The sequence below is a fragment of the Lynx canadensis genome, chromosome C1, assembly GCF_007474595.2.
Source record: "Lynx canadensis isolate LIC74 chromosome C1, mLynCan4.pri.v2, whole genome shotgun sequence".
Classification (NCBI taxonomy): Eukaryota; Metazoa; Chordata; class Mammalia; order Carnivora; family Felidae; genus Lynx; species Lynx canadensis.
Genome location: NC_044310.1, coordinates 207,775,563 through 207,799,702, shown reverse-complemented (window position 1 = coordinate 207,799,702; position 24,140 = coordinate 207,775,563). Strand labels below are relative to the sequence as shown.

The window sequence follows — 24,140 nt, the reverse complement described above, 5'->3', positions numbered from 1 at the left end:
TTTAATTGTAATGCAGAAATCCTTCAGTGGTTTCCCATGGCTTTCTGGATACAACGGGAACTTCCTGATCTTGGCATTCAAAGCTTTCAATGAACTGGCCCCTTGCCTCTCTTTTCAGTTGTTCCTACCTCTCTTCTCCCACTGAACCTTGGCTGTAGACAGGATGGACTTCCTACTTTTTTCTTAAACACACTGTTTAGGCCTGCTTGATAGCATTTGTAATAAGTAGTCGTTACGCTTACTGTGTACGACACAATATGTTGACCCTGTTAAGTGTCACATCATTTATCCCCACCAAAACTCTTGGAGGTAGTTACTGGGCTATCCCTAGTATATGAGGGACGAGATGAGAAAACTGAGCCTTGGAGAGAGTGAATGACTGTCTGAAGTGTCTATAGTGACGAATCTGCGACCGTGGGATTTGAATCCAAGTTGATTCCAGATCCCATGATTGTAACCATTCTGTCTTATGCTTTCTTTATGCTACATTCCTCTTTCCTGGGGGATCCTTTACCCTTCTCCCACCTATTAACCAAAGTCTCCCTTAGGTTCTACCTTCACTATAAAGCTTTCCTAGATTCCTTCAAACTCTAGCGAACTCCTTGGTCAGGTTCAAGCTTCTTCGGGCTAGGAAAGGCATATTGTATTTCTCATGAAGCTGGCAGTTCCTTGAGTGTAATACTTAATAAATTCTGATTATGAATTGGTACCAGATTGCTTTACTGATGAGCTTGACAGTGAGTCCTGGTGCTTGAGCCAACTAACCTCTGACTTCCCTTTATTCCTGTTTTTGCACTAGGTGGCCTTTTTTTTTCACCCAACACATATCTGAACCAGTGGAAGTCCCCAGTGGTGCCATCCTGTGGGACGCCCCACTCCGTGCTACTGGATTTCCCCCTCCTTTGCAGTCACCCCAAGTTATGTCTATCTGACAACCTCATATGTGGCCCGGCAACGCCTCCTTCTGCCAGTACATAAGGGAGCTGCAATGAACAGCTAAGCAAGAGGAGAAATGAGTCATTCTCATTTTGCAGAAGTTGAGGAGTGGGAGGGACTCCAGGATAAAGAACTGTGGCGCCTGAAGAGGAATAGAGGAAAGACTGGATGCAAATATTGGAAAGAGAGGAAGTCACACAAGAGTTGCTCAATATTATTAAATGCTTCGTTACAAGACAACATTCCTACCTTCTAAAATCATGCGTTAGGGATATAGGCTACCATGGGTAAGAGGGTCCATGGATGGACTTCCAAGATTTGTGACCTCCAACCATGCATGCACCTTTCCTTTTTTTAATTTATTTTTTTTTAGTTTATTTATTTTTTGAAAGAGTGAGAAAGGGAGAGCAAGGGAAGGGCAGAAATAGTAGGAGAGAGAGAATCCCAAGCAAGCTCCAAACTGTCAGCATAGAGCCCAGTGTGGGGCTCAAACTCATGAACAATGAGATCATGACCCGCGTTGAAATCCAGAGTTGGATGCTTAATTGACGGAGCCACCCAGACACCCCCATGCATGCACATTTTCTGAGTGCTTACATCTTTCTGTGAGTGAGTCTATAGTTTTTATTAGTTTCTCAAAAGGGTCCATAAAAAAAAGGGGGGTGGTAAAATGCTATTTTCAGATCTTAAAATAGAAACATAATCTTACCCCAGGAAATCAGGTGACCCAGAGGTGGACTCTTATAATGTCGTAAAAAGAAAAAAGTAAAAAAAAAAAAAAAAAAAAGTTAAATCTGAAAATTCTCCATGTGCTATGATATGCCTGCTCATCTAACAGTTGTTGAAGAGTTACGTAGATGGTATAATCTGTTTAGAGCTAACGACATACAGTGAAATTGCTAAATATTCAGTGACCACAGATCAAAAGGGCTTCTGCTACATGGAATCTTCGTTTGCCTACTTAAGCCAGTTTTAAAGTAATGATACAGTTCACTTCCCCATTTTTTATTTTTATCATCTCTTACTATGTTTCTCATAGTTCTTTAAGGAAGCTTCCTCAGTGCCCACACTTGGACAAGGAAGGATCGGCATCTCTCTTTCTCTATCAGTTTGCTGCACGACAAGGTTGAGATAAATGAGTTGCTCAAGTCCGAGGTATATGTATGTGCTTCACCTAAGTCCGGTTATTACTGGAGCAAAAGGAGTGGCCTGTGTCAGTAAAAAAGCATCTGCGATAAAGAGGAAGGCTCATTAAATAAGCAGATGGCTTCTATTTAGGCCACTGGTGTTTGGACGAGCCGGTTAAGTGAGAGTGTTCCTGAAGATCACCACCTTCGCTACAGAATCTAGAACCGTGTTTGCAAAAGGGGGGCTTCTCAGGGTCAGATGAGAATGTCTTATTCCAGTGTCTCTGTGCCCAAAACAAACAAACAAACAAAAAGGTGGGGGGCAGAAAGCCACAGTTTTAAGTTGATGGTCAAAAGAGTCTTTTCTGGGACCACTCACTTCTGGGTGGCCTCATGCAAGGCAGCCGTCCCACACCTGGACTCTTAAACGTGTTGAGCACTGGAGAGAGAAGACAAGGCTCTGGAAACAAAAGCCTCGAGAACAACCACAGTGTATTTGCTCGTCGTCTCCCGCTGCCCCAACACTCCCCCTTTCTGTCTGTGGCTGAATCCTACTTCCGGCTAGGGCAGGAGCAAAAGGTATCAGTGAGTCAGCAGCCTCGTTATTTTTCTTTCTTAAAGTTCAAAACTCTCAGAATACTGGGAACCCTTTGCAAAGAAATTGCTCTCCCGGTTAAGTGTCGTATCTGTATCCGCAGTGCGTGTCATATTGGACTCTGCACAGATGTGCCCTTGACAAATGCCTTTGGAACTGACCCTGTCTGTTATAAAAGCAGGCATAACGACTCTTCATAGTGCTTCTCCCTCAGGACTCACCGCCTGGGAAGGTTGGCAGGGCTTGCTTCTGTCTTGGTGGTCATGGAGAGCAGACCTCAGTGGAAATATTCCTTCGACCATCTTTATAACCCACATAATGTCTCACGGGCAAGCAGTGGTTTCATCAGACTGGTGGGCACCACTGGAGAGTAGGCTCATCCTGCAGTGAAGAAACAAAATCTTTTCGGATCGCATCTTTCAAGTGTCTAATCAATTAATTCCTAGTCCCATGGCCTTCAAATATTTCTTACCTCATGCACCTAGTAGACAAAATTTGCCTACACTCCCATAGTCTCTGCGTATGTATACGAATTCTGTTGTTCTTATCAATAGCTAGTATTTCAAAACACAATATACGTGTGGGACAAGGTTCATTGTTAGGCATAATAAATGTGAGGCCCTCATTTATTCTTTCATTAAACTTAAGAGTTTCATACTGAGAAACTTCTGGTTGCCGAGCTCTGTTGTCATCACTGAAGATACGGTGAATGAAAACAGACAAGGGGCTCAGTCAGTTAAGCGTCCGACTTCGTCTCAGGTCATGATCTCACGGCTCCTGAGTTGGAGCCCCGCGTCGGGCTCTGTGCCGACAGCTCAGAGCCTGGAGCCTCCTTTGGATTCTGTGTCTCCCTCTCTCTCTGCCCCTCCCCAACCTGTGCTCTGTGTGTGTGTGTGTATGTGTGTGTCTCTCTTTCTAAAAAATAAATAAACATTGAAAAAAGAAAACAGACAAAATTTCCACTCTCATGGAGCATAGAGTCGAGTGCAGGAAGAGAAATCATAAGCAAAATAAATAAGTACATTGTGTGGTAGTGTCACAGGCTAGCAAGTGTCATGGAGAAGAATAAAACAGGAAGGAGAATTCAGGTGCTTTTGAAGGGAGAGTTGCATTTTAAATAACCCCAGAAAATACAGATTAGGGAATTAACTCTTTAACAGTTTGTAACCATCTGACTGAGAATCAAGGTATCCTCGTCAATGTCTATCACATTACATAGCAGTCAAGTACAGTTTCTTTTTTTTTTTTTTATTTTAACCTTCAATTCATTTTGAGAGACAGAGAGAGACAGAGTGCAACTGAGGGTGGGGCAGAGAGAGAGGGAGACACAGAACCTGAAGCAGGCTCCAGGCTCTGAGCTGTCAGCACAGACCCCGATGGGGGCGTCGAACTCACAGACCGTGAGATCATGACCTGTGCCGAAGTCAGGCACTTAACCGATTGAGCCACCCAGGCGCCCCTCAAGTACAGTTTCTTTATTTAGATAACCGATATCAGTAGAATTCTAAGTTCTCCATGTGTCCTAAAGTGATCATCTTGGAAGACCACTAACTTAAGCTACACTTACCTGCGCAACTGCTTGAAACAGACTTCTCAGATCCTAGGTATATTATGACAGTTTACCTTCGGGACCTAGCCAGGATGATGAAGTTCGGTGGCTGTTTAGGTGGCAGACGTGGATGCCTACAGTCAATCAGCTCTTTGATCCAATCTTGATTTGGTTCCACAGTTGATTTTTACATCATATGGTTTGTTTGGGTATGAGCAATTCTCTTAAATGTCCAAAGCCATCTTTATGTTATTGTCTTACTTTAGACAAGGTGATTAGGGAGAGTATATGCACAAAAGCTTACTTAACTCAACAGCTGGTAGTTACAGGAAGCGGTAACTTGGTTTTCTTTTCCTTTCTGTTGAGTTCTGTTAGTGTAGCATGAGCATTTCCCGTTTTACCAGAGAAGGAGGATTTGTTCGGCCTGGTGAAGCTTCAGAAGGAAGGTGTTTAACGAAATTGGTATTGTTAAATATTTCACGACTCGAGGAACAGGATACAATGAGCTTCCGAGGAAAGGTCTTTAAACGGGAGGCCAGTGAATTTCGGAAGAAGAGACGAACAGTGAGGAGAATAAATCAAGGAGAAATCCACAGATTTACCTCTGTAGGTATCCACATCTCAGTGTTTGTTTTTCGTCTTTTCTTCAATACTTAAAAAGGAGAGATCGGTCCTGGGGTGGTGTTCTAACATAGGCTGTGGGCAAGGTCCCAGACAGAACAGAATATTCTCTTTGGCTCATGAATATCCTCTTTTACTTACATCATTATTTTTGAATTACTTGTATCATTGTTTTAAAACATATGGAGAGAGGATTGAAATGGCTAAACAATTACTAGAATATTTTCATTTTTAAGGAAAAGCCTACAATGACCTCCATTAAGACTTTGACCAATGACTTGTGTGGAATTGTGGGTTTTTTTTTTTAATTACTGCTCTATTTTGATCACATATCACTCATTTGTTTTAAAATCCTGAGAACAGTCCAAATTATGAAAGAAAGTATAAATAAATATTTGATTAAATGAGCCAAGTAAGAAAGTAAAAAAAAACAAAAACTAATAGGTTTCAAGGGTTAAAACAGTTGGGTTTGTTTATGGCTAAAAATGTTTCTGACTGATTATTGTTTGCAAAGAAAATGAGTGCTCTGGAAATGTGTACTTATTATGGAATTCTAGATTTCTATCTGTAAGAGCTACCACAGTTGAATGTCAGAGCCTGTTGCTGGAGTGCATCTGTGACCCACATGGAACGCGGAAGGCCCACTTTGTATGATAAATGGCCACGGCACATGACCAGGCAGCTCTTTTTACAGAATGTTCTTTTACAAAGTAGTTCAGGGTTTGCTTGCTTTCTTCGGGGTAAGGGTTCTCCACCTCGCCACTATTGCCTTCTTGGATCCGAGATTTCTTTCTTGTTCCAGGCTTCCCTGGGCATTGTGAGATGATGGTTAACGACATCCCTATTCTCTACCCACTGGTTGCAAACACTCCTCAATTGTGACAATCAAAAATGTGTCCAGACATTGTCAGATATCCCCTTGGGCAAGGAGGGTGATCGTCCTGGTTGAGAACCCCTGCTCTAGGGGTAAAAATCTTTTTTGTTCATATCATCGTCTTTAATCTAGAAACAGAGCAGCTTTAAAAAGCATTATATAGGTGATGATGTAACGATTATTTATGAATAGTCATTTAATGCATATGAATAATCAACTTAATAGTCACTTAACCCTTGATAGGCCCAAATCAGGTGCCAAATATGTCTCCAGTAATAGTGGTTCTCTTTGTATTTACCATCTATTTGGTAGTCATTTAACATGAATAGCATTTATCAGAGGTCTGGCTCATAGCATTGGCGACGTGTTGTTGTTCGATCGGTTTCTGTCTCTGTGTCTCTGTAGTGCATGTCTCCCGTTGAGAAACACGGGCAAATGAGCCTTTCCACCTTGTTCCCATATCTCTCTACCCAGTGTTTCATAAGTGGAATGTGCAGAGTCCTGAACCCAACCTCTGGGTCACCATGGGGCCCATGAGGGTCCCCAGCTGTGTCTTGTCTACTGGCCCCCCAGTAAACATCATCAGTTTTTTACTTTTAGCCTGTGAAAGAGGATACGTGTTTGAAAAGCTTGTTTGGTTTGCGATTCGTTTAACCTTTAGAACAGTCCAAAAACTATACTTTCCCCGTTGCCTTTCGCTCGGTGGAATTCAGAAGTTCTGTGGACGATGCCACTGTGAGGGTGACTTCCTGTGACCGCTAGGAGATGACATACTGGAGAAGAACATGTCTATCTCACGCAGACCACCCATACAGCTTGGCAGCAGGACAGTCCCCAGGGTCTTACCGTATAATGAAGCTAATCACTCTAGGAATTATCTTAATTGAATTTGAAGGCATTGCTACTAAGCACTATGGGAAAAGCAGCCTGTAAGGACAGAGTTCTCCCACAGCGGTTAGTAGCTGTGCATTCACATTTAATTAAGATCATTCATACAGTGATTAGCTTTCTTCAGTGGAAGGCACTGGGGACTTCCTGCTAGCTACCGCCACCAGCCTTGGTCTTCCTGAGATAGGCTATCTCCTTTTGCAGAGTGTCTCTTCTGTCGACTGGGGTGTTTCTCAATCCATCCTTAAAGTCTCATTCCCAGATGTGGTTTTTTATTTTTGGAAAAAAGAATCCAAAGAAGTGAAGCACGTGATTAGATAGGGGGTCATTCTGTCCGACCGTCTCACCTACTCTCCGTAGGACCTTGAGTAGATTACAGAAATTACTCTGAACCTAGGTTTACTCTGCCCCAAGATGTTCATCACAATACCTGTCTATCGTAAGATTGCTTATTGGATTTCAGTTTGACCATGTGCCTCCGGAACTTGATGTGAACACCGTCAAAAGTGGGGAGTAACCGCGTCACGTCTGTCGTATTAAGAAAACCAAGTAAAGTACTTCCATTTCCAAGGGCAAGGGAAGAGGGATTATAATCGTAGTGAGAATGCCTTTTCAGTGACTGTGTCTTGAAGCCACTGGACTATATAGGTGACTCCTTCCTCCTGGGAGCCTTGCACAAAGGTGAAAGGTGACAGAGTCACTCAGTAGACAAGATGGGCATTCAGGGGTCCCAGATCGCTCTATGCGTTGGTGGACCCTGCCTTAGAAACGTCTTGTGTTTTTTTTCCCCACCCGTGCACTAATGCACACAAAGCCACATTGGACTTTCCACAGCATGATTATCTAAGCTTTCTAGAAGCTAAACCAGTATCTCTAGACAAGCTTCAGAGACAGTTTTGATAGGTGATAAGGAAGAAGCAATTCAAGTGACAAAAGGCCCAACACGTGAAGACATGGCCTGAGGTTATCTCAGAGAATTAAAAAAAAAAAAATTCTTTTGAATTTTTTGTATATACTCATATTGTAGTGAAAGGAGAAATAATGACTGCTCTGGATAATTTTGATAGGTTATCTGTTTTTATAATGGTCATGTAGATTTCGAATGCCACAAACCTTTTCCTGCTCTAAGGCAGATTTAGAAATGGTTTCATTTCACAGTAATCTAGAATACTTCACCAGAACACTGTGACTTCCTAAAACGCGTACAACCCAGACTTGGTACTCTCAGGACACAGACCGACAGTTGTGTTTATTTTGTTTTCTTCAGATGATGTTTGAAGCTGTTTATCTAACTCTGTTGGAATTTTTAATTGTTTTGGAAGTTTCCCTCATTAATCCTGTTTTCAAGTGAACTGACTAAGAGATGGCGTCACATATTTTAATCCACTTGTCACAGTCAATATACTGTATGAGAGCAACTGCATTATGAGAGAAGTTCAAGGAAAATGAAACCTCTTTGTTAGATTGTCAAGTAGAGCTACTTCTGTTGATTTTTCTAGTGTGTATGGTACTCTGTAGATGTTTTTTTAAAACTGGCTTTCTATTTTTATTTATTTATTTTTTTAACCAAATCATTCGATGTGATCTCTGGTACATCGGAAGTCAATAAAAAGATCACTTCCTCCCTAAATCGCATGTCCTAATTTGGAAAGATTAAATACACGATTAAGTTGAATTAGTATATCAATCATCTGCAAAGTCAGGAAAAAAAATGAAAAATTCATTTAAATAAATGTGTGTTGTTATTTTTAAGTTATTACTGGTTTGTGGGTCATGAATCGACAGGATTTGAGACTATTTGGAGAACTTTGGATACACATGAAAATCCTTGCTCTCCTCTTTCATAATAGCCTATTAGCACTTCAATAAAAAATTGAAAACTGTTGGGGCACCTGGGTGGCTCAGTCGGTTAAGCGTCTGACTTCAGCTCAGGTCATGATCATGATCTTGTGGTTCATGAGTTCTAGCCCTGCTTTGGGCTCTGTGTTGACAGCTCAGAGCTTGGAGCCTGTTTCGGATTCTGTCTCCCTCTCTCTGCTCCTCCCCTGCTCATGTTTCTCTCTCTCTCTCTCTCTCTGTCTCTCTCTCTCTCTCAAAAATAAACAAATATTTAAAAAATTGAAAGCTGTAGAAAGATAATCTAATCTGAACATCTTTAACATATCTCTCACATACATCATTTTTATATAATGTATTGTGCTATATATATAGTCTTTTAAGTGCATTTTTAATCTATTTTTCCATGTTTATGTGAACAGCCTTTCTCCCTGGTCATCTGTACCTCCTTCTTACTGCTACTCCTTGTTCCATACAGACATTCACAATTACCTGTTTGAGCTATTTCATAATGAGCCAATTAGCTGAAAGGAAGCACAGGCAAGGGTCCCAGGATTATGCGCGAGGGTAACAAACAATGAAATAGGACTGAATCCGGGTTCAAACAATGGAAAGTAGGGCTAAGAGCTATAAATGGATGGTTGAAGAAAGCAAAAAAGCTGGAGTAATGGGTGGGGGGATCTGAATTCAATCCAGGCCATGGAAATAGAGAAGTATAAATTGAAACTTGATTTAACCCAACAGTCTAGGCAGGGGACTCTGAGTGTGGCTGTAGCAACAGGGTGTACGTAGCCAGGTAGCTGCAGAGAAGACGCTTCCAAAAGGACTCAGGAAAGGTACCTTCCACTTAAGCAAGAATGAGCTTAGTTTCCTCAAGACTGACTGTCAAGAGAAGGGGAAGAGACCAAGTAGAGAAGAGATGCCAACCTGGCAGAGTCAATTCCATGATGACACCCTTTATTACCTCTGAGCAGGAGGTGGACCATTTTTCCGGGAGGGAGTAGGGCACAATGGGCAGAAAGTAGCGCCATGATCCCAACAGATCTTTTTATTCCCCAGATGGTGGTTGTGGCCCAAAACTTTTGGAATCTGGAGATTCTCTCAATTAGTGGCAATTTCCGTTGGATTTGTGACACAAATATTAGCTAGCATTCTCTATACACTGCCTTAATATGCCTTTCATTTCCTATTCTCCATCCTCCTTACCCTCTTGTAAATATTTTTCTGTCCTCTTCCCTAAGGTGCCCAGTGACTTCACCTTGTCGCAGCTCACAAAGGGAGCAGGAATCATACTCAAAACTATAGCTGTATTTCAGCAGCCTCCCTCCGAGAGAGGGGGGGCAGAGGGGGAAGCTATTGTGTTTCCTCTTCCTGCAGCACTGTGACTGGTGGCGTAGAGAGAACCATAGGTTTTGACTCTGAGCTGGGTTGCAATTCCAGTTCATCAGTCAGCCTGCTGACCCAAGTCCTCAGAATCCAAGTTTCTGCATCTGTTCAAAAAAGCAGTGATGATCTCTTCTAGGCTTTATAGGGATGTTCAGTGAGAGAAAGTGTTAAATACTCTCACGGTCCCGGGTGATAGGGCATATGACCCTAGCGAGGCCCATTCAGCACTTCCCTCTAGAACTCTGAATCTTGAGTGGAGAGATGCCAGGATCCCACACGACTGACCTTCAGTTCCAAACATTGAGACTCACCAAGACTGTTCCTAATAGGGGTGGGGAGAGAAGTCCACAGAGGGAAATAAAATGCTAGTACAAAAAAGAAATCAGGGCAGGTGTCGTCTGGGCCAAAAAACAACAAATGCCCACGATGCATATTCAATCTCAAGTAGCCAAAAGTAAGGAAAGAAATAAAAGAAGGAGCTGACTGTCATTATTGGAGAGATCTATTGAAAATATAAGATGCATGTTGTTGACAAAACCATTTACATTCTTGTATGTGTGTGTGGCATGTATGTGTTTATGTATATATGCACACACACACACACACACACACACACACACACACACTCCTCGTACTCAAGCCAAAAGTTCATTTGTGTGGCTGTTAACGTTCTAGAATAGTGTCAGAGTTTAAGCCAGTGGAAGCCTTCATGACAGATTTCACGTGAATTAATCTAAAATTCCCAGCAGTTGGCTCTAAGGCATTAATTTCTCTGGTATCAGGCAGACTTGTAATTGGGTTGTGATGTATTTTTAATCATATTTATTATCTTTCAAGTGTTTCTAGAAAACTAAATGAGACATGTAATTAAATTTGATTTAGATCTTTTTGGATCTTTTCTACTTCTTTACAAGCCCCCGTGTTAGATGGAGAAGCAAACACTCTTATTTTTTTATTATCATTTGTTATACAAAGCTGTGTGAATTTTGATGTGCTGCTAAGAGGTATATCTGGTCAAATTTCCTTAAAAAGAAAATAAGCCTGTAAAGGTCTGGTTTCAGTTTGAAAGTACACCTTAAATCATAGTTCCTATAAATCTCATTTGTGTCCTCGGTTTTCCTAATAACATTAAGAGTTAACAAAATGGAATATTCTGATTTTTCGAACTGTGATGTTTCTGTTAAATATGATGACTTACCTTCCTTTATATTTGCAAAGGACTTTATAATTTACCAACTTTAACCTGCTTCGTTTCACTAAAATGGACCGAGACATTTAAAGAGTTACTACTGGTTGATTTCTTCTGAGATCTGTGTCCGTTTTTGTTACCAAGGGAACCATTTCCAAATTCAGCTTAATCTGAGCTTGCCCAGCTGTACAATTCTTAACTTTGATTTAGCTAGTGTTTTTCCATTCTCATGAAACTGTGTACTTCAAGGCAGAGCGGAGGTTAAAGGGTCAGCATAAGATGGCTTATTCCTTACTTAATCATTTCCTTTTTGGTAAGAAAAGCTAGTCTTGTTTTCTGAAGCTCAAACATTTGAGAGGTTGTCCACTGAAACTCCCTTTGATGAAAGGCTGAATTAAATCTGTCACACGACCACAGGCTGACAGCTGTGGCCATGGATACAGCTGTATGGGTTCTTTTCAATTCTGTCATTTATTTTAAACACAAATAGTGTGGAAGTTGGTTCCATTCCAGTTGTACGAAGGCCAAAGGGTCCTGGATTAAGTTAAGGTCTAAAGAATCCATGTGTCATTTGTATTTTTATTTCCTCTAAGAAATTTAATCAGTTATCTGGATAATGCTTAAATTAGTTAACAGCTGTGTTGCTTCTAATTTGTCTTGGAGATCTTGAGATTGGAATTCTTTTTAGGGTTTCTTTAAAAACCCTGTGGATCCTCAATGTCAGTTATTTGTTTGTCTGTATGCCAAGATGTGAAGAGGATGTTTAAATAATTGGCATCTCATGCCTACTATATTGGTCCTGAAGTAAATATCAATTTTTATTTGTTTGTTTTCCTGGATCATTAGCCAAAATGAATGGTTTTGTAAGGTGAAGAAGACACTCAGCTATCAATTAATTCTGGTATGAATATTCAAATTAGAATAAATGTTCAGATATCTGGCAAGGACAAGGCTGATTGGGGAAGATTAAGAAAGTCCCAACTAGCATCACGGAGGGCAAGTGTGTCACAGAAAGATTATAAAGGTTCTCCAAGGTAGGGGGAAAATCTTTTTTTCATAATAATGTTTCCTGGAAAGATCAGATTTTTCTGAAAAGGAGAACCACGGGAAACTAGTTCAGATCAACAAACTAGAGTGACCTCAACGGTGAGTAGCAAGTCTTGGCTCCCTAATTACACTTGAAATTTAGAACACAAATCTGTGACCTCCCAAAATGAAGGATCCTAAATCCCATTAACCACTTTCCCTGATTAGGTCTTAGCGATCTTGTTTACTTCCAGTACTGATAAACTTGACCTGCATGAATGTAGGTGAGACCTACAGAAAGACATCCTATATCTCCAACTTGATTGTCTCTAGGTATGAGTTTAATACTAAAGTAATCTTAAATTTAATCTTTTTTTTTTTTAATTCAGAAGTATAAATACATAAAAATGTTTTCTAGGCTGTTTCTCAAGGTAGAATTTGAGGCAGAATTTCTTAGTCACTTTCATTTGCTGACGTACTCGATTAGGTAGATTTCCTTCCTTTTTTCTTTGCAGGGTACAGCAGCCTGACTTGATTCGGGCAATTCACAGTGTAGATGCTGCCCTTTTTAAAAAAGATGTCAGTGTTTTCCTTATGTTATTCGTTCTTTTGCTTCCACAGAATAGCTAGCTATTAAGTTTTTTTTTTTTTTAAGGAAATTTAGATAATAAATACAGAAGCATGTACCATAGTTTCTGGGTACATGAGGAATTTAGTGTAATGGATTTAATTGATTGGTTGGATTGACTTGGTTTTGGTATATGCTTTTGGGTAAAACATGTAGGGTAATTTCAGTGCTTTTCAAAGACAGATCTATATTTGTCTGGCATTCGGTCGTTGGCTTAATACCCTCTCATACTTCATGTCCTTGATCCTTATAATAACACTGCTGTAAGCAGGAAGTCGCCCTTTGACTCCTTTAAATCAGCCTCACTCAGTCTCAACGTAAGTACCTTGTCCCAGTTGCACAGCTGGTAGAAAAAAGCCTGTGGCCCTCCAACTACAGATTCTGACTTCTCATCATTTGCCATAACGACCAATGCACAGAGGTGTTTAAGGAACTTAACAGATGTCTGTGGTTCCCTCCAGAGCTCAAAATACTTTTCATTAATACATTGCTAATTGTTCTCCTTTTTTGCTGATGGTAGATTCTAGGACCACATACATAATCTGTAAGTATTTTCCACAGTCCTCTTTCCCCAGTGTTTTTATATGTCTTTTTTTTTTAGTTACTTGAGGCTGTTACTGGTTGAACCTCCATGCAAAGTTCCTGCTACGATTTTTGAGGTTTTCTCTCTGGTATGTCTTCAAAGGGTAAACAGTTTTAAAATCAAACAATTCCCCAGTGTTTCCATGAAGGCATAGTAGCTTTGAAAGACCAAGTTCATTTTTTCACCATGATGAAAGAAATACACGTTCATTGTAGAAAATTTGGAAAATGTGAGAAATCAAAATAGCAAATACCCAAATGTCATAACCCATCCCAATATAATAACTGATCATATATAGATCTGTATCTCTAATCTGCTTTCTTTAAATTTTTTAGATCTTATGCAGATTAAAATTAAGTTTAAATTTAATTCCTCTCTACTCTTGAAACCAATACTGCTCTGTATGTTAACTACCTAGAATTGAAACAAAAATTAAAAAGAAAAAAAGAAACAGGCAGAATTCCATGAAAAATAAAATGAATGAGGGAAACAAAATTTAAGATTGTATCTTCAAAGCACTTAGAATAGACCATTTAAGCACTTTTGAAAAAAAATAATAAAATAAACAATAATTAATACATTTAAATTCTGGTGTGCAATATTTATTCTCATTTTTATTTAACAATAATACATAAGCGATTTTGCTTGTTATTACAAACTTCCAAAAACTCAGTTGAAATGAGCATGTATTGTTTCCTAGAATGGATGTGCCATAATTTCATTATAACTCCTTATCCTCAATGATTTACTGTTTCCCATTTTTATTTATTTATTTTCTAAATGTTTATTTTTTTTTCAATATATGAAATTTATTGTCAAATTGGTTTCCATACAACACCCAGTGCTCATCCCAAAAGGTGCCCTCCTCAATACCCATCACCCATTTTTAGCTGGCCTTGTCCTTCAGGCCTTACTATCCCTTAGAGGTCTAAATATTTTGGATTCAAACTTTCGTATTGTAATATGCATGCATCTTGAACAATCGTCTCTCCTTTTGCAGCAAATCTCGTCATCTTGGACATCTTGATCACGGACCCCACCTTCCTATTCCCCACCACCACCCCCCACCCCCGGCAAAAGCCAATCATATGCAAAACATTGTTACTATCCTTACTGAAGAATTGAAGAGTTACAAGGAGGAAACCGTGGCAGATATTGCACAATCATTCATTAGTGTGTTTTAACCCACATCCTATTTCCAGTGTCCTTCCCCAAGCCCATTAGAGCAGTAAGCCTCTCTCCACTGCACACAAGTCTGAAAAATATCAATCGTTGTTTCTGAGCAGCAGCTCCAGTGTCTTCACTTTGGGGATATAGCCTCCATCATCCTGCCTTCCTTTCTTATCCCTCCTGGATTAAGGTGAATATATTTTCTATGCTGTTACGAAGATAATATTGCAAAGACACCGTTTTATAAATCTTGGCTTATATGTGGAGTTATTTCTTAAAAACATAGTCTCAAAAACAGAAATTCCTGGGTGAAAAGATATAAACTTATTTACTCAACAGATATTTACTGAATGCCTCCTATTTGCTCTCTGTACACATTCAATTTACAAGGCAAGTGCTTTAAATTCATGACTAGTGAAAATGTAAACTCACAGACTTTATCTACTTCACACTTATGTAATTAGTACTGTGGGTGTGGTGCTATTCTAAAAGCATAACTATATTACCTCATTTAATCCTACAGTGTAGTTCCTACTAAGATATCCATTTTGCAGTTTATAAACTAAGGTACAGAGATTCTTTTTTTTTAAATCCAAGTTAGTTAACATATAGTGTAATAATGAGTCATGACTCATATAACTCCCAGTGCTTATCCCAAGTGCCCTCCCTAATGCCCATCACCCATTTAGCCCATCGCCCCACCCAACATCCCTCCAGTAGCCCTCAGTTTGCTCTGTACTTAAGAGTCTCTTATGGTTTGCCTCCCTTTGTTTTTATCTTATTTTTCCTTCCCTTCCCCTGTGTTCATTTGTTTTGTTTCTTAAATTCCACATATGAGTGAAATCATATGATATTTGTTTCTCTGACTGACTCATTTCACTTAGTATAATACACTCTAGTTCTACCCACATTGTTGCAAATGGCAAGATTTTGTTCTTTTTGATTGCCTAGTCGTACTCCACTGTGTGTGTGTGTGTGTGTGTGTGTGTGTGTACCATATTTTCTTTATCCATTCATCAGTTGATGGACATCTGGACTCTTTCCATAATTTGGCTATTGTCGACAGTGCTGCTATAAACTTTGGGGTGCATGTGCCCCTTCGAATCAGCATTTTTGTATCCTTTGGATAAATACCTAGTAGTGCAATTACTGGGTCACAGGGGAGTTCTATTTTTAGTTTTTTGAGGTACCTCCACACTGTTTTCCAGAGTGGCTGCACCAGTTTGCATTCCCACCAGCAGTGTACAGGGTTCCCCTTTCTCCACATCCTCACCAACATCCATTGTCTCCTGGGTTGTTAATTTTAGCCATTCTGACAGGTGTGAGGTGGTAACTCATCCTGGTTTTGATTTCTATTTCCCTCATGATGAGTGATGTTGAGCATCTGTTCAAATGTCTGTTAGCCATCTGGTTGTCTTCTTTGGAAAAATGTCTATTCGTGTCTTTTGCCCATTTCTTCACTGGATTATTTGGTTTTGGGGTGTTGAGTTTGGTAAGTTCTTTATAGATTTTGGAGACTAACCCTTTATCTGATATGTCATATGAAAATATCTTCTCCCATACTGCCAGTTGCCTTGTAGTTTTACGGATTGTTTCCTTCACTGCACAGCACAGAGATTGTAATTAACATGCCCGACATTGCATACCCATAAGCAGAATTCCAGACAGAACCCCAGGAATTCTGGCTCCAGAGTGCATGTTACCCTCTCTGCTCATCTCAGCATAGAACACCTGTAATCACACTCTACCTTTTGCTTTGGACTCTGTAAAACAAGGCTGGCTAGTCTAGGTTGTTTCTTAGTTAGATTGTACTTCTGGAGAAAAGGCTAGGTTGGTAACTTAGTCATTTAACTTTTCATTGTTGCATGCTTCAAATGCTTAGGTCTTCGGTGTCATTCTTCGCCCATGTAATTTTGAATTATAATTACAAAATTAATTCAGATCCTTGCAACAGTGTACTGTGCTCTTGAAATTTGCATCTTTAACTAAGGCACGGCCAGTCTGCTTTCCAAGCAAATTAAACGGCTCTTGACAGCCTTGGCTATTACTAAGATGGCAGGTTTACCAACTCCAAGGCTTAGATACCGTGTTGGCATTCCATGAGAACTGGTGGAATAAGAAGAGGAAAAGAGAGCATTTGTGTTTGCGACAGGAGCCCGTTCTTCTGCAGTGAAGTTGAATTGGAGGCGAGCTGTGGATTTGGGGAAGTAGATCAAACAAATCTCTCAATACGTAGGAGAAGAACAGGGCCTATTACCACTGTGGCATAACACCAGCCCTGTTGCATAATAACAGATACTGATGGGTGCCTTTTCCCATGCCTGGAGCGATTGTAGAACAGCTAATGAAATTCATTAGTCATTTGAGAGAGAGTAAGAGTAAAAAGCACTATAAAAATCCAATCCAATTCAGGGCAATCTTGGCACATGCCTTAGCCCAGTTGGTGTGTTTCCAAAAGAAGGAGGCACATTAAATTCAGGAGGGACAACCCAACTGTTCTAAAGCTATAAATCAATGCTACTCAGTTCTCATTTGCACTCAACGTCTCTGCAAGGAGCAGTAGTGAGAAATTAACTGATTCCACCGTCCTCAAATACATCTGTCTCTTTGACCATAACACTGAACAGACAGCTGTCTTGCTCCAGAGAAAACTGTGGTCCCATGACCTGGATCCTGACCATCGCAGATGCGTAAAGCATTCATGCCAAGCGTCAGCAAATCCCAAGCCCTAGGTGCTACGGAATATATCATTGTTATTTTCATTTTTAGACCTCATATCCACAAAATTAAGAAACACTGGATGTCTCGAATGCTGCCCATTGACTGACACTTTCCCTGGAAAGACAGAGCTTTCCTGATATATCCCCCGGAAGTAACAAAGGGAATGCATTATTTGAAGCAGCTCTGTTGGGTTTCGCAGCCCCCAAATAACCTCAAAATAACTTCAGTGCAACATTTCAACAGGAAAGGCTTGATAAATGTCATTCATTGATTGGCTGACATACCATAGCCTGAAATGCATTAATAAAAATATACCTGCCAACAGATGTTTGCAGGCTACGCCTTTTATTGGGTACCTCAAGGGAAGTTTGGGATTTCGTCTTTCTATGGTTTTATTAATACCCTGTGACTTGTGAGCTCTGATTTTCCCATTGTACTCATTTAGGTGGGGCTAATTCTAGGTGGAGTGTGGGCCCCTAGGGAGACATCTTCTTTGATGGTCTTCTTGTCTCCAGCTTGTTTATTAATGCTCAAGTTTGCAACTAAGGGAGATAAAATTAAAAGGATGGTGAGAACAGGACTGTAAAAGCCTCCGAAAACATCTTATGCCATTTGCTTTTAAACCCATAAATTGCAACACGCACAAAGCCACACTCTCACAGTCTTGTTCATGTCTATGTGAGGAACGGGAGCAGAGAGAAAGTACTAGTAGCCACATCACAGGCTGTTGGTATATGAGCACTGAAAGGCGTCAGCACGCTTAAGCTGGAGATCCAGTGACGGAAGGGGACATAACCAACCAAATCGGTGGTTCACTTGCTACACATTTCATGCATAAACACAATATTAAAAGAAGGAGAAAAAAAAAGAGGTTCCCAAATCAGCCATGTGTCTCAGACTTGAAGGCCTGAGGGAGCAGTTGGTAATGCAAAGTGTGACATTACAGGGTAAGAGGTAATAGGTGAGGAGCACTGAGGTCTCTAGCTGAACTGGAGTGAATTGCGGCTACTTGAAGACGTTCGAAGCCAACTAAAAATAAACTAAAATAAGGCCAGATCTAACATCTGGAGCCAGCATGTGCCTCTTGAGCTATCCATTTGTGATTCTTGGGCTTAACCTTGGCCTGGGAAACTAGGGAGATGGAACTTAAAATAAGTCTACATAGAATAATCATGTCAAAAGGCAGAAATTCTAGAAGGAGCTTTTTGGGGTTCTTTGGGTTTTTTTTTAATTACCCAAATCACCCCATAACGTCTCTGTGTCTTCTGCTTCAAAACAGTGAACATTTCACACAGGTCTTTCACTAAAGAGGTTGTGTCAGATGACTAACCATCTTTTCTCCAAATATTACAGGGAGTCCTGTGTTTTTATTTGCTAAATCTGGTGATCTTACTTGAAGACCCTTCCAGAGAGAATATTCACCTTGCATCATCCTCAGTTTACTTAAGCATCTGTAAAATGGGTTTCTTTCATTTTGTTTTAATGCAGGAAGTACACGGAAATCCTTGTTGGTGGCCCACTGGGTCACATCTTGTTTTGGTTTTGTTTCTATTTGGAAAAAACACTGCTATTTTGAGGAGCCAATTAGCAATGACTAAAATGTTGATGGAAGTTTCTAGGGCCTTACCAGCGGAGATCTTCCAAAGAAGGCCTTAGAAATCAAAGCTAAATCTTTGTGCTTTGCAGACTGGGAAGGGGTAAGGTTGGCAGGAAACTGTCGATGTCATTGACATGATAGAGGGAAAAAACTGTTCTCCATTTATGACATTCCCTTTAGTATCTAGATTTCACGGTGACCCCTCCAGCTTCCAAGAGCCCCCTAAATAATCCCAAAGGTCATCCTTTTTCATTTAAGTTGCATAAATATTTCATTGAAGAGCTAGGGAACTCAAGACTGTGTCTTTGGTTTTCTGCTTTATCATGTTTTATTCTTTATTTGGGGACCTATTTTTCTCACGGTTTTGGAGTAAACACGTCAACCCTGTAACAAAATAGCCACGCCTTCCCCCACTGGTGTTGGTCACTTGGTGGAATCGGCAGTTTCTTTGAAGGAGGTGTCTTTCCTCCCGGTTTCAGCATTTTAATGTGGTGCAATTATCTGGCTGTTTTTCCAGACTCTTCTCCACTTCCACCACACTGCGCCCTTAATACTTGTGTTGCTCAGTTCTGTTAGAGAATCACCCAGCTTCTCTCTGTTGTGGCAAAGAGGCTCCGAGCCAAGCAATTAATCCTGACACAGGATCCAGGCCTCAGTAACAACGAAGACAGTCCATGATACTTTGCTTGCTAATAGGGAGCCAACATTTTAAAATAGAGCCAGGTAAGCCTCACAAGGAAGGATCTAATTCAGCAAAACAGATGATGATCATAATACTGTAGCAAGTAGGCGGAGGACCTTTCTTCAAATAGACAAAGAGAAAATTTACATAATTCAGTGGATGTGTTTGGCTGACTCCAGAGAGCTTTGGGGGCTCCGTGCGAACAGCTTGAGTTACTGAGCAAGACGTCAAGTATTGAAGGGTCTTCTCATATTATTTCAGATCTGGAAATGATAGTCATGTGGCTTTGCCCTAAATGCTTGGGGTCCCTGTGACTCCATTGGAAGGACTGCATGATGTCAAAACCTTGGTAATACTAAGAACTGAAATCCAACCGGGCACTGAGAACAAGCAAGATTATGTGTGTCCGTGGTTAATACCCTATTTTCCTTTTCCAAAGCAGGAAAAGCCCAGACTTCTCGAGCCTTTGGATTATGAAACCATCATCGAAGAACTTGAAAAGACCTATCGGAATGATCCCCTTCGAGATCTCCTGTTCTTCCCCAGTGACGACTTTTCAGTAAGCGTTATCTTTTCAAGCCATCTAAGTTCGGGGTGGGGGGCCCACAGGATGATCGAAGACCATCCCAAGCTGGGTCACTGTCCTCCCTTATAGATTCAAGGTGCAGAGCACTTTTTCCTGTGGCTATCCTACGTCACAGTCACTGCAGTGGGAAGCCACATCGATGAGAGAGGTGGTACCACGGTGGCCTTTTGAGACAGGAGATGCACAGAATGCATCTCCTGGTACAGGTGGTACCAGTATCCCTGACAATGTCTGGGTTTCTAGCTGCTACCTTACCTGGCCTCAGAGAGCACTTCCCCCTCCTTCCCCCCTTTCTGACCGAAAGCTTCCGAGCAACTGAAACCAACCAACGGCAGAGGCAGGAATCTTCTCGGCACAAAACTTGCAGTTCTTAAAAATCACCCTTCATCTTGGCTGTCCTTTTGTAAGGAAACGTTGAGCCTTGTGTGCAGAGAAAGGTAGGCAAGCGCATGTTCATGGAAAGATTTAGGATCTGAGGACAATGCCCAGTGGCACATGGAATGCTCCTGAAGGTGGGAGAGAGAATGAATAAAAAGGCAGTCCACCTAGGAATCAGACACAAACACAGTAAAATGACGGCTGATGAGCACCCGTGTGTCTTTGGCACTCTATCTGTGGTCCTCTTAAACATTTTTAAATTGTTAGTAAATATCGGTGTAAGCAGAGATCTCAGCGGGCAGATGGTAACCTTCTTCCTAGAAGAAGGGTAGCCGGAGACATCACAAATGAACATCTTGAAGCCGATGAAAAGGCAGCTTCAGGGTCATCTTGTGAAGTAGCCACTGTCCATGGAAACTTGTGTTGAGTGGCTTGGGTCTCATGCTCACCCTGCCTCAGCCAGCCTCACACTTCTGTCCCCTCTCTTAACTTTGGGGCAGATCTGGCGTCTGGTTTCTAAAGGTCAGTTATTTCCACCTTCCTCCATGGATTCGTAAGAAAGGAAGTTAACAATTTTCTGTTCCAAGTACAAAGAGTGATGGAAGAAAGGAGACAGATTTGTAGATAGGAAACAAGAAACTCTTTTGATTTGCTTTTTCCAATTTTTAAAGGGCTCCTGATTTACTGTTTGACATACTTTAAGACAGCCTTATCTCGGGCAGAGAAATGTCACTTCCGTGGTTGGACCAGGCCACCGCGGCTTGAACTGCAATCACCAAGCTGAGCCATGTTATGTTTTTTGTTTTTTGTTTTTTTTTTTAATTTCACACCCTCACTGTCTTTCATACTGAAGGTAAACTTTTATGAACAGACTCTGTCAACACGAAAATCCTTGAAACTTGGAGACCTTTGCATTCTAGCTCTGGCATTCAGAAAGATGGGAAAAGCCACCTCACATGTCCCCGGCTCAAGGAGGCAGTAGAGGAGGGGTTGTGACATTTGCACTGAATTTGAATGCATTTCTTGGCATCTTTCCACTCTTGTTTAAGTTAAAGATTGGCTGATTACTACTCTAGGACCTTTGCCATCCTTAATGGTGTAAACCAAGCACATGATAGCTTACATACTTCTTTATTTTTCCAGAGGTGAGTGTTCTAGTAAATACACTGAATTCTTTCATCCTATGCTTGCTTAAAAGCTTTCTGTGGCCACCCCCATTGCCTTCAAAACAAAGGGCAAACACCTTAACATTTCCCAAGGGCCTTTCCAAAATCTGGGCCTTGCTCATCTAAAGTTCGTACTCTTCCTCCCCCACCCAATCCCTAACGCTGTCATCATGGGCACCTTCATAGTAGAATACCAGCACAATCCTAAACATAACATTCTCTCACCCCTCAGACCATTTCCTTCCTTTATTCATTCACCAAATATGTAATATGTAATAATAGTATATAATACTGACTGTTAAGCATTAATGCCACAATGGCAAAGCAGCAGCGATTGGACAGAAATTGCCTGGTTTTAGTGGGGATTACCTTTCGGTCAGATGAATCAGGCAGAAATGAGTAAACAGTTTAACAAGATAATTGGGATTGAAGACCAGGTGTATGAAGAAAATGAGATAGGGCCATGTCATAGAAAAAAAGGTGACATTTGAACTGAGTTCTGAATCCCCAAGGAAGACCAACCCCACTAAAACCGGAGGAGGAAAGGAGCATCTCAGGCTGAAGGAAGCTGCTAGAAAGGCCCTGGACAGCTGTGGACAGAGTGGTCAGAGACCAGGTCAGGCCAGGACGAGATAAGGCATTTGCGTCTTGTTCCAAATGCAAGTGGCAAGTGGCAGGTCATGGGTCTGTTTCAAGAAGGAGAAAAACTGGGGCTTCTGGGTGGCTCAGTCGGTTATGCATCCGACTTCCGCTCAGGTCATGATCTCGCGGTTTGTGGGTTCGAGCCCCGCGTGGGGCTCTGTGCTGACAGCTCAGAGCCTGGGGTCTGCTTCAGATTTTCTGCCTCCTTCTCTCTCTGCTCCTTCCCTGTTCTCTGTCTCTCTCTCTCAAAAATAAACATTAAAAAATAAATTAATCTTTAAAAATAAATAAATAAAAAGAAGGAGAAAAACTGACTTGGTGTATATTACTGGAAGCTCACCCAGCCTCTGTGTGGACAACAAATAACAGGGTGAAGAGGAAGCTGGGAGACCAGCTGGGAGAGAATAGCTCTTAATTAGCAGGTGCTCAAAAGATATTGGATGCCACCTCGTCTGTAGGATCAGGAAATGTCATATCATACAGTTAAATCGTCATTTGTATCGAGCACCTGACAAAAGGAGTTTTGAATATTATTACCATGTAAAACTGTCAGTTTTTGAATTTCTTTAATGTTTATTTATTTTTGAGAGAGAGAGAGTGGAGGAGGGGCAGAGAGAGAGGGAGGCATAGAATCTGAAGGAGGCTCCAGGCTCTGAGCTGTCAGCACAGGGTCCGACGCAGGGCTCGAACTCACAAACCTCGAGATCATGACCTGAGCCGAAGTCAGATGCTCAACCTCCTGAGCCACCCAGGTGCCCCTCAATTGTCAGTTTTTGAACAAAATTCAGATAGATTGTCTTCCCTCTTTTCTCCTCTACAGAGTCGGGGTTGACAAGCCATGACTCATGGGTGGCCTGCTGCCTGTTTTTGTCTGGCCCACCATGAACAAAGAATGATTTTTATGTTGTTTTTTTATCCTACCTTTTTTTCCTACACAGAACTGGCTAAATCACTGAAGGAAAAAAAGAAGAATATCTTGTAACCCATGAAAATGCTATGAAATTCAGGTTTGGGTGCCTGTAAGTGAAGTTGTATTTGAACAGCACGGTGATGCGCCTTCTTTTACCCACTGTCAGTGGCTGCGTTTGTGACACTCGGCAGGATTGCAGCAGAGGTAGAGGACCCTGCAAGATGTATTATCTGGCCCTTTACAGAAAAAGTTGGGGCGGCCCTGCCATAACACGCAGAACTGTGTGCATTTGGGAGGTTTCTCACCTCCCCCTCTGTAGAGTGAGACCCTTCTCTCAGTGCCCTCTGCCCCCGTCCACTGCATCCACAGCTCATGTCCCATTTCAGGGGTGTTGCCCGCCGACAGGAAGCCCCCGTGTCCCCGGCCGGAGTACCATTTTCCAGGCTCATCCTTTAGCGATGAGTAAGGATTCTCCGGGATGAGCGTGGACCGTCTCCACTCACCCAGTGGGACGGGCCAATAGAGTGACCACCCCCATGCCCGGGCATGACAGACTGGAAGGAGTGGGGTGGCTCCCAACTTCCCACCGCCCCCGCTCCAAATGCCCTGAGCCCAGCTGTGCCCTAAGGCCAGGAGAATCCAGCGAGCTTCTGTCTTTCCACCTTACCAAGCACCCGCACTTGCAGCAGACATGATTCATTACTTGGTTTGTTTAATCAATATTTATTCAGCACCCACGAGGCGCTGAATATAGAACAGCACTTCCCAGACAAGCGAGGCTGACAAGAAAAGCCAAATCCGTCTAGTTAAGGAGGGTGCGCCCTAATATGGATGAAACATAAAGTTGATGAAGAATGCTGGCTTCTTAGGGTGAAGAAATTTCAAGAAACAGGGGCTTCAACTGCTACTTGATGCACCTTAAAGGAGATTGTTTTTCACCAAGGCAGGATTCCTGCAGTTTTTCTCCCTATTCAGTTGCTGGCCCACACCATCACATCCTTTTTTGCCTCGATGCCCAAAAGTGGCCTTTAACCAGTCTTCCTGCTTCCT

General features: G+C 41.5%; 1 protein-coding gene and 1 long non-coding RNA gene across 3 annotated transcripts in view; one reads left to right on the top strand and one right to left on the bottom strand.

Moving 5' to 3' along the window:
• LOC115520934 overlaps positions 1-4,504 on the bottom strand; it is a 28,211-nt gene extending 23,707 nt beyond the window's left edge. The window contains exons 1-2 of one of the 2 annotated variants that reach the window (XR_003970899.1): positions 4,226-4,504; positions 2,880-3,039 (exon numbers count right to left, since the gene is read on the bottom strand). This is a non-coding gene — a long non-coding RNA (uncharacterized LOC115520934). Of the gene's footprint in view, positions 1-1,545; positions 3,040-4,225 lie in introns of those variants that run through there. The other variant, XR_003970898.1, reaches the window with a different exon arrangement.
• DOCK10 (dedicator of cytokinesis 10) overlaps positions 1-24,140 on the top strand; it is a 269,566-nt gene that overhangs the window by 94,419 nt on the left and 151,007 nt on the right. The window contains 1 exon segment of the mRNA XM_030325753.1: positions 19,848-19,967. Within this exon segment, the coding sequence (XP_030181613.1) occupies positions 19,848-19,967 (120 nt within the window).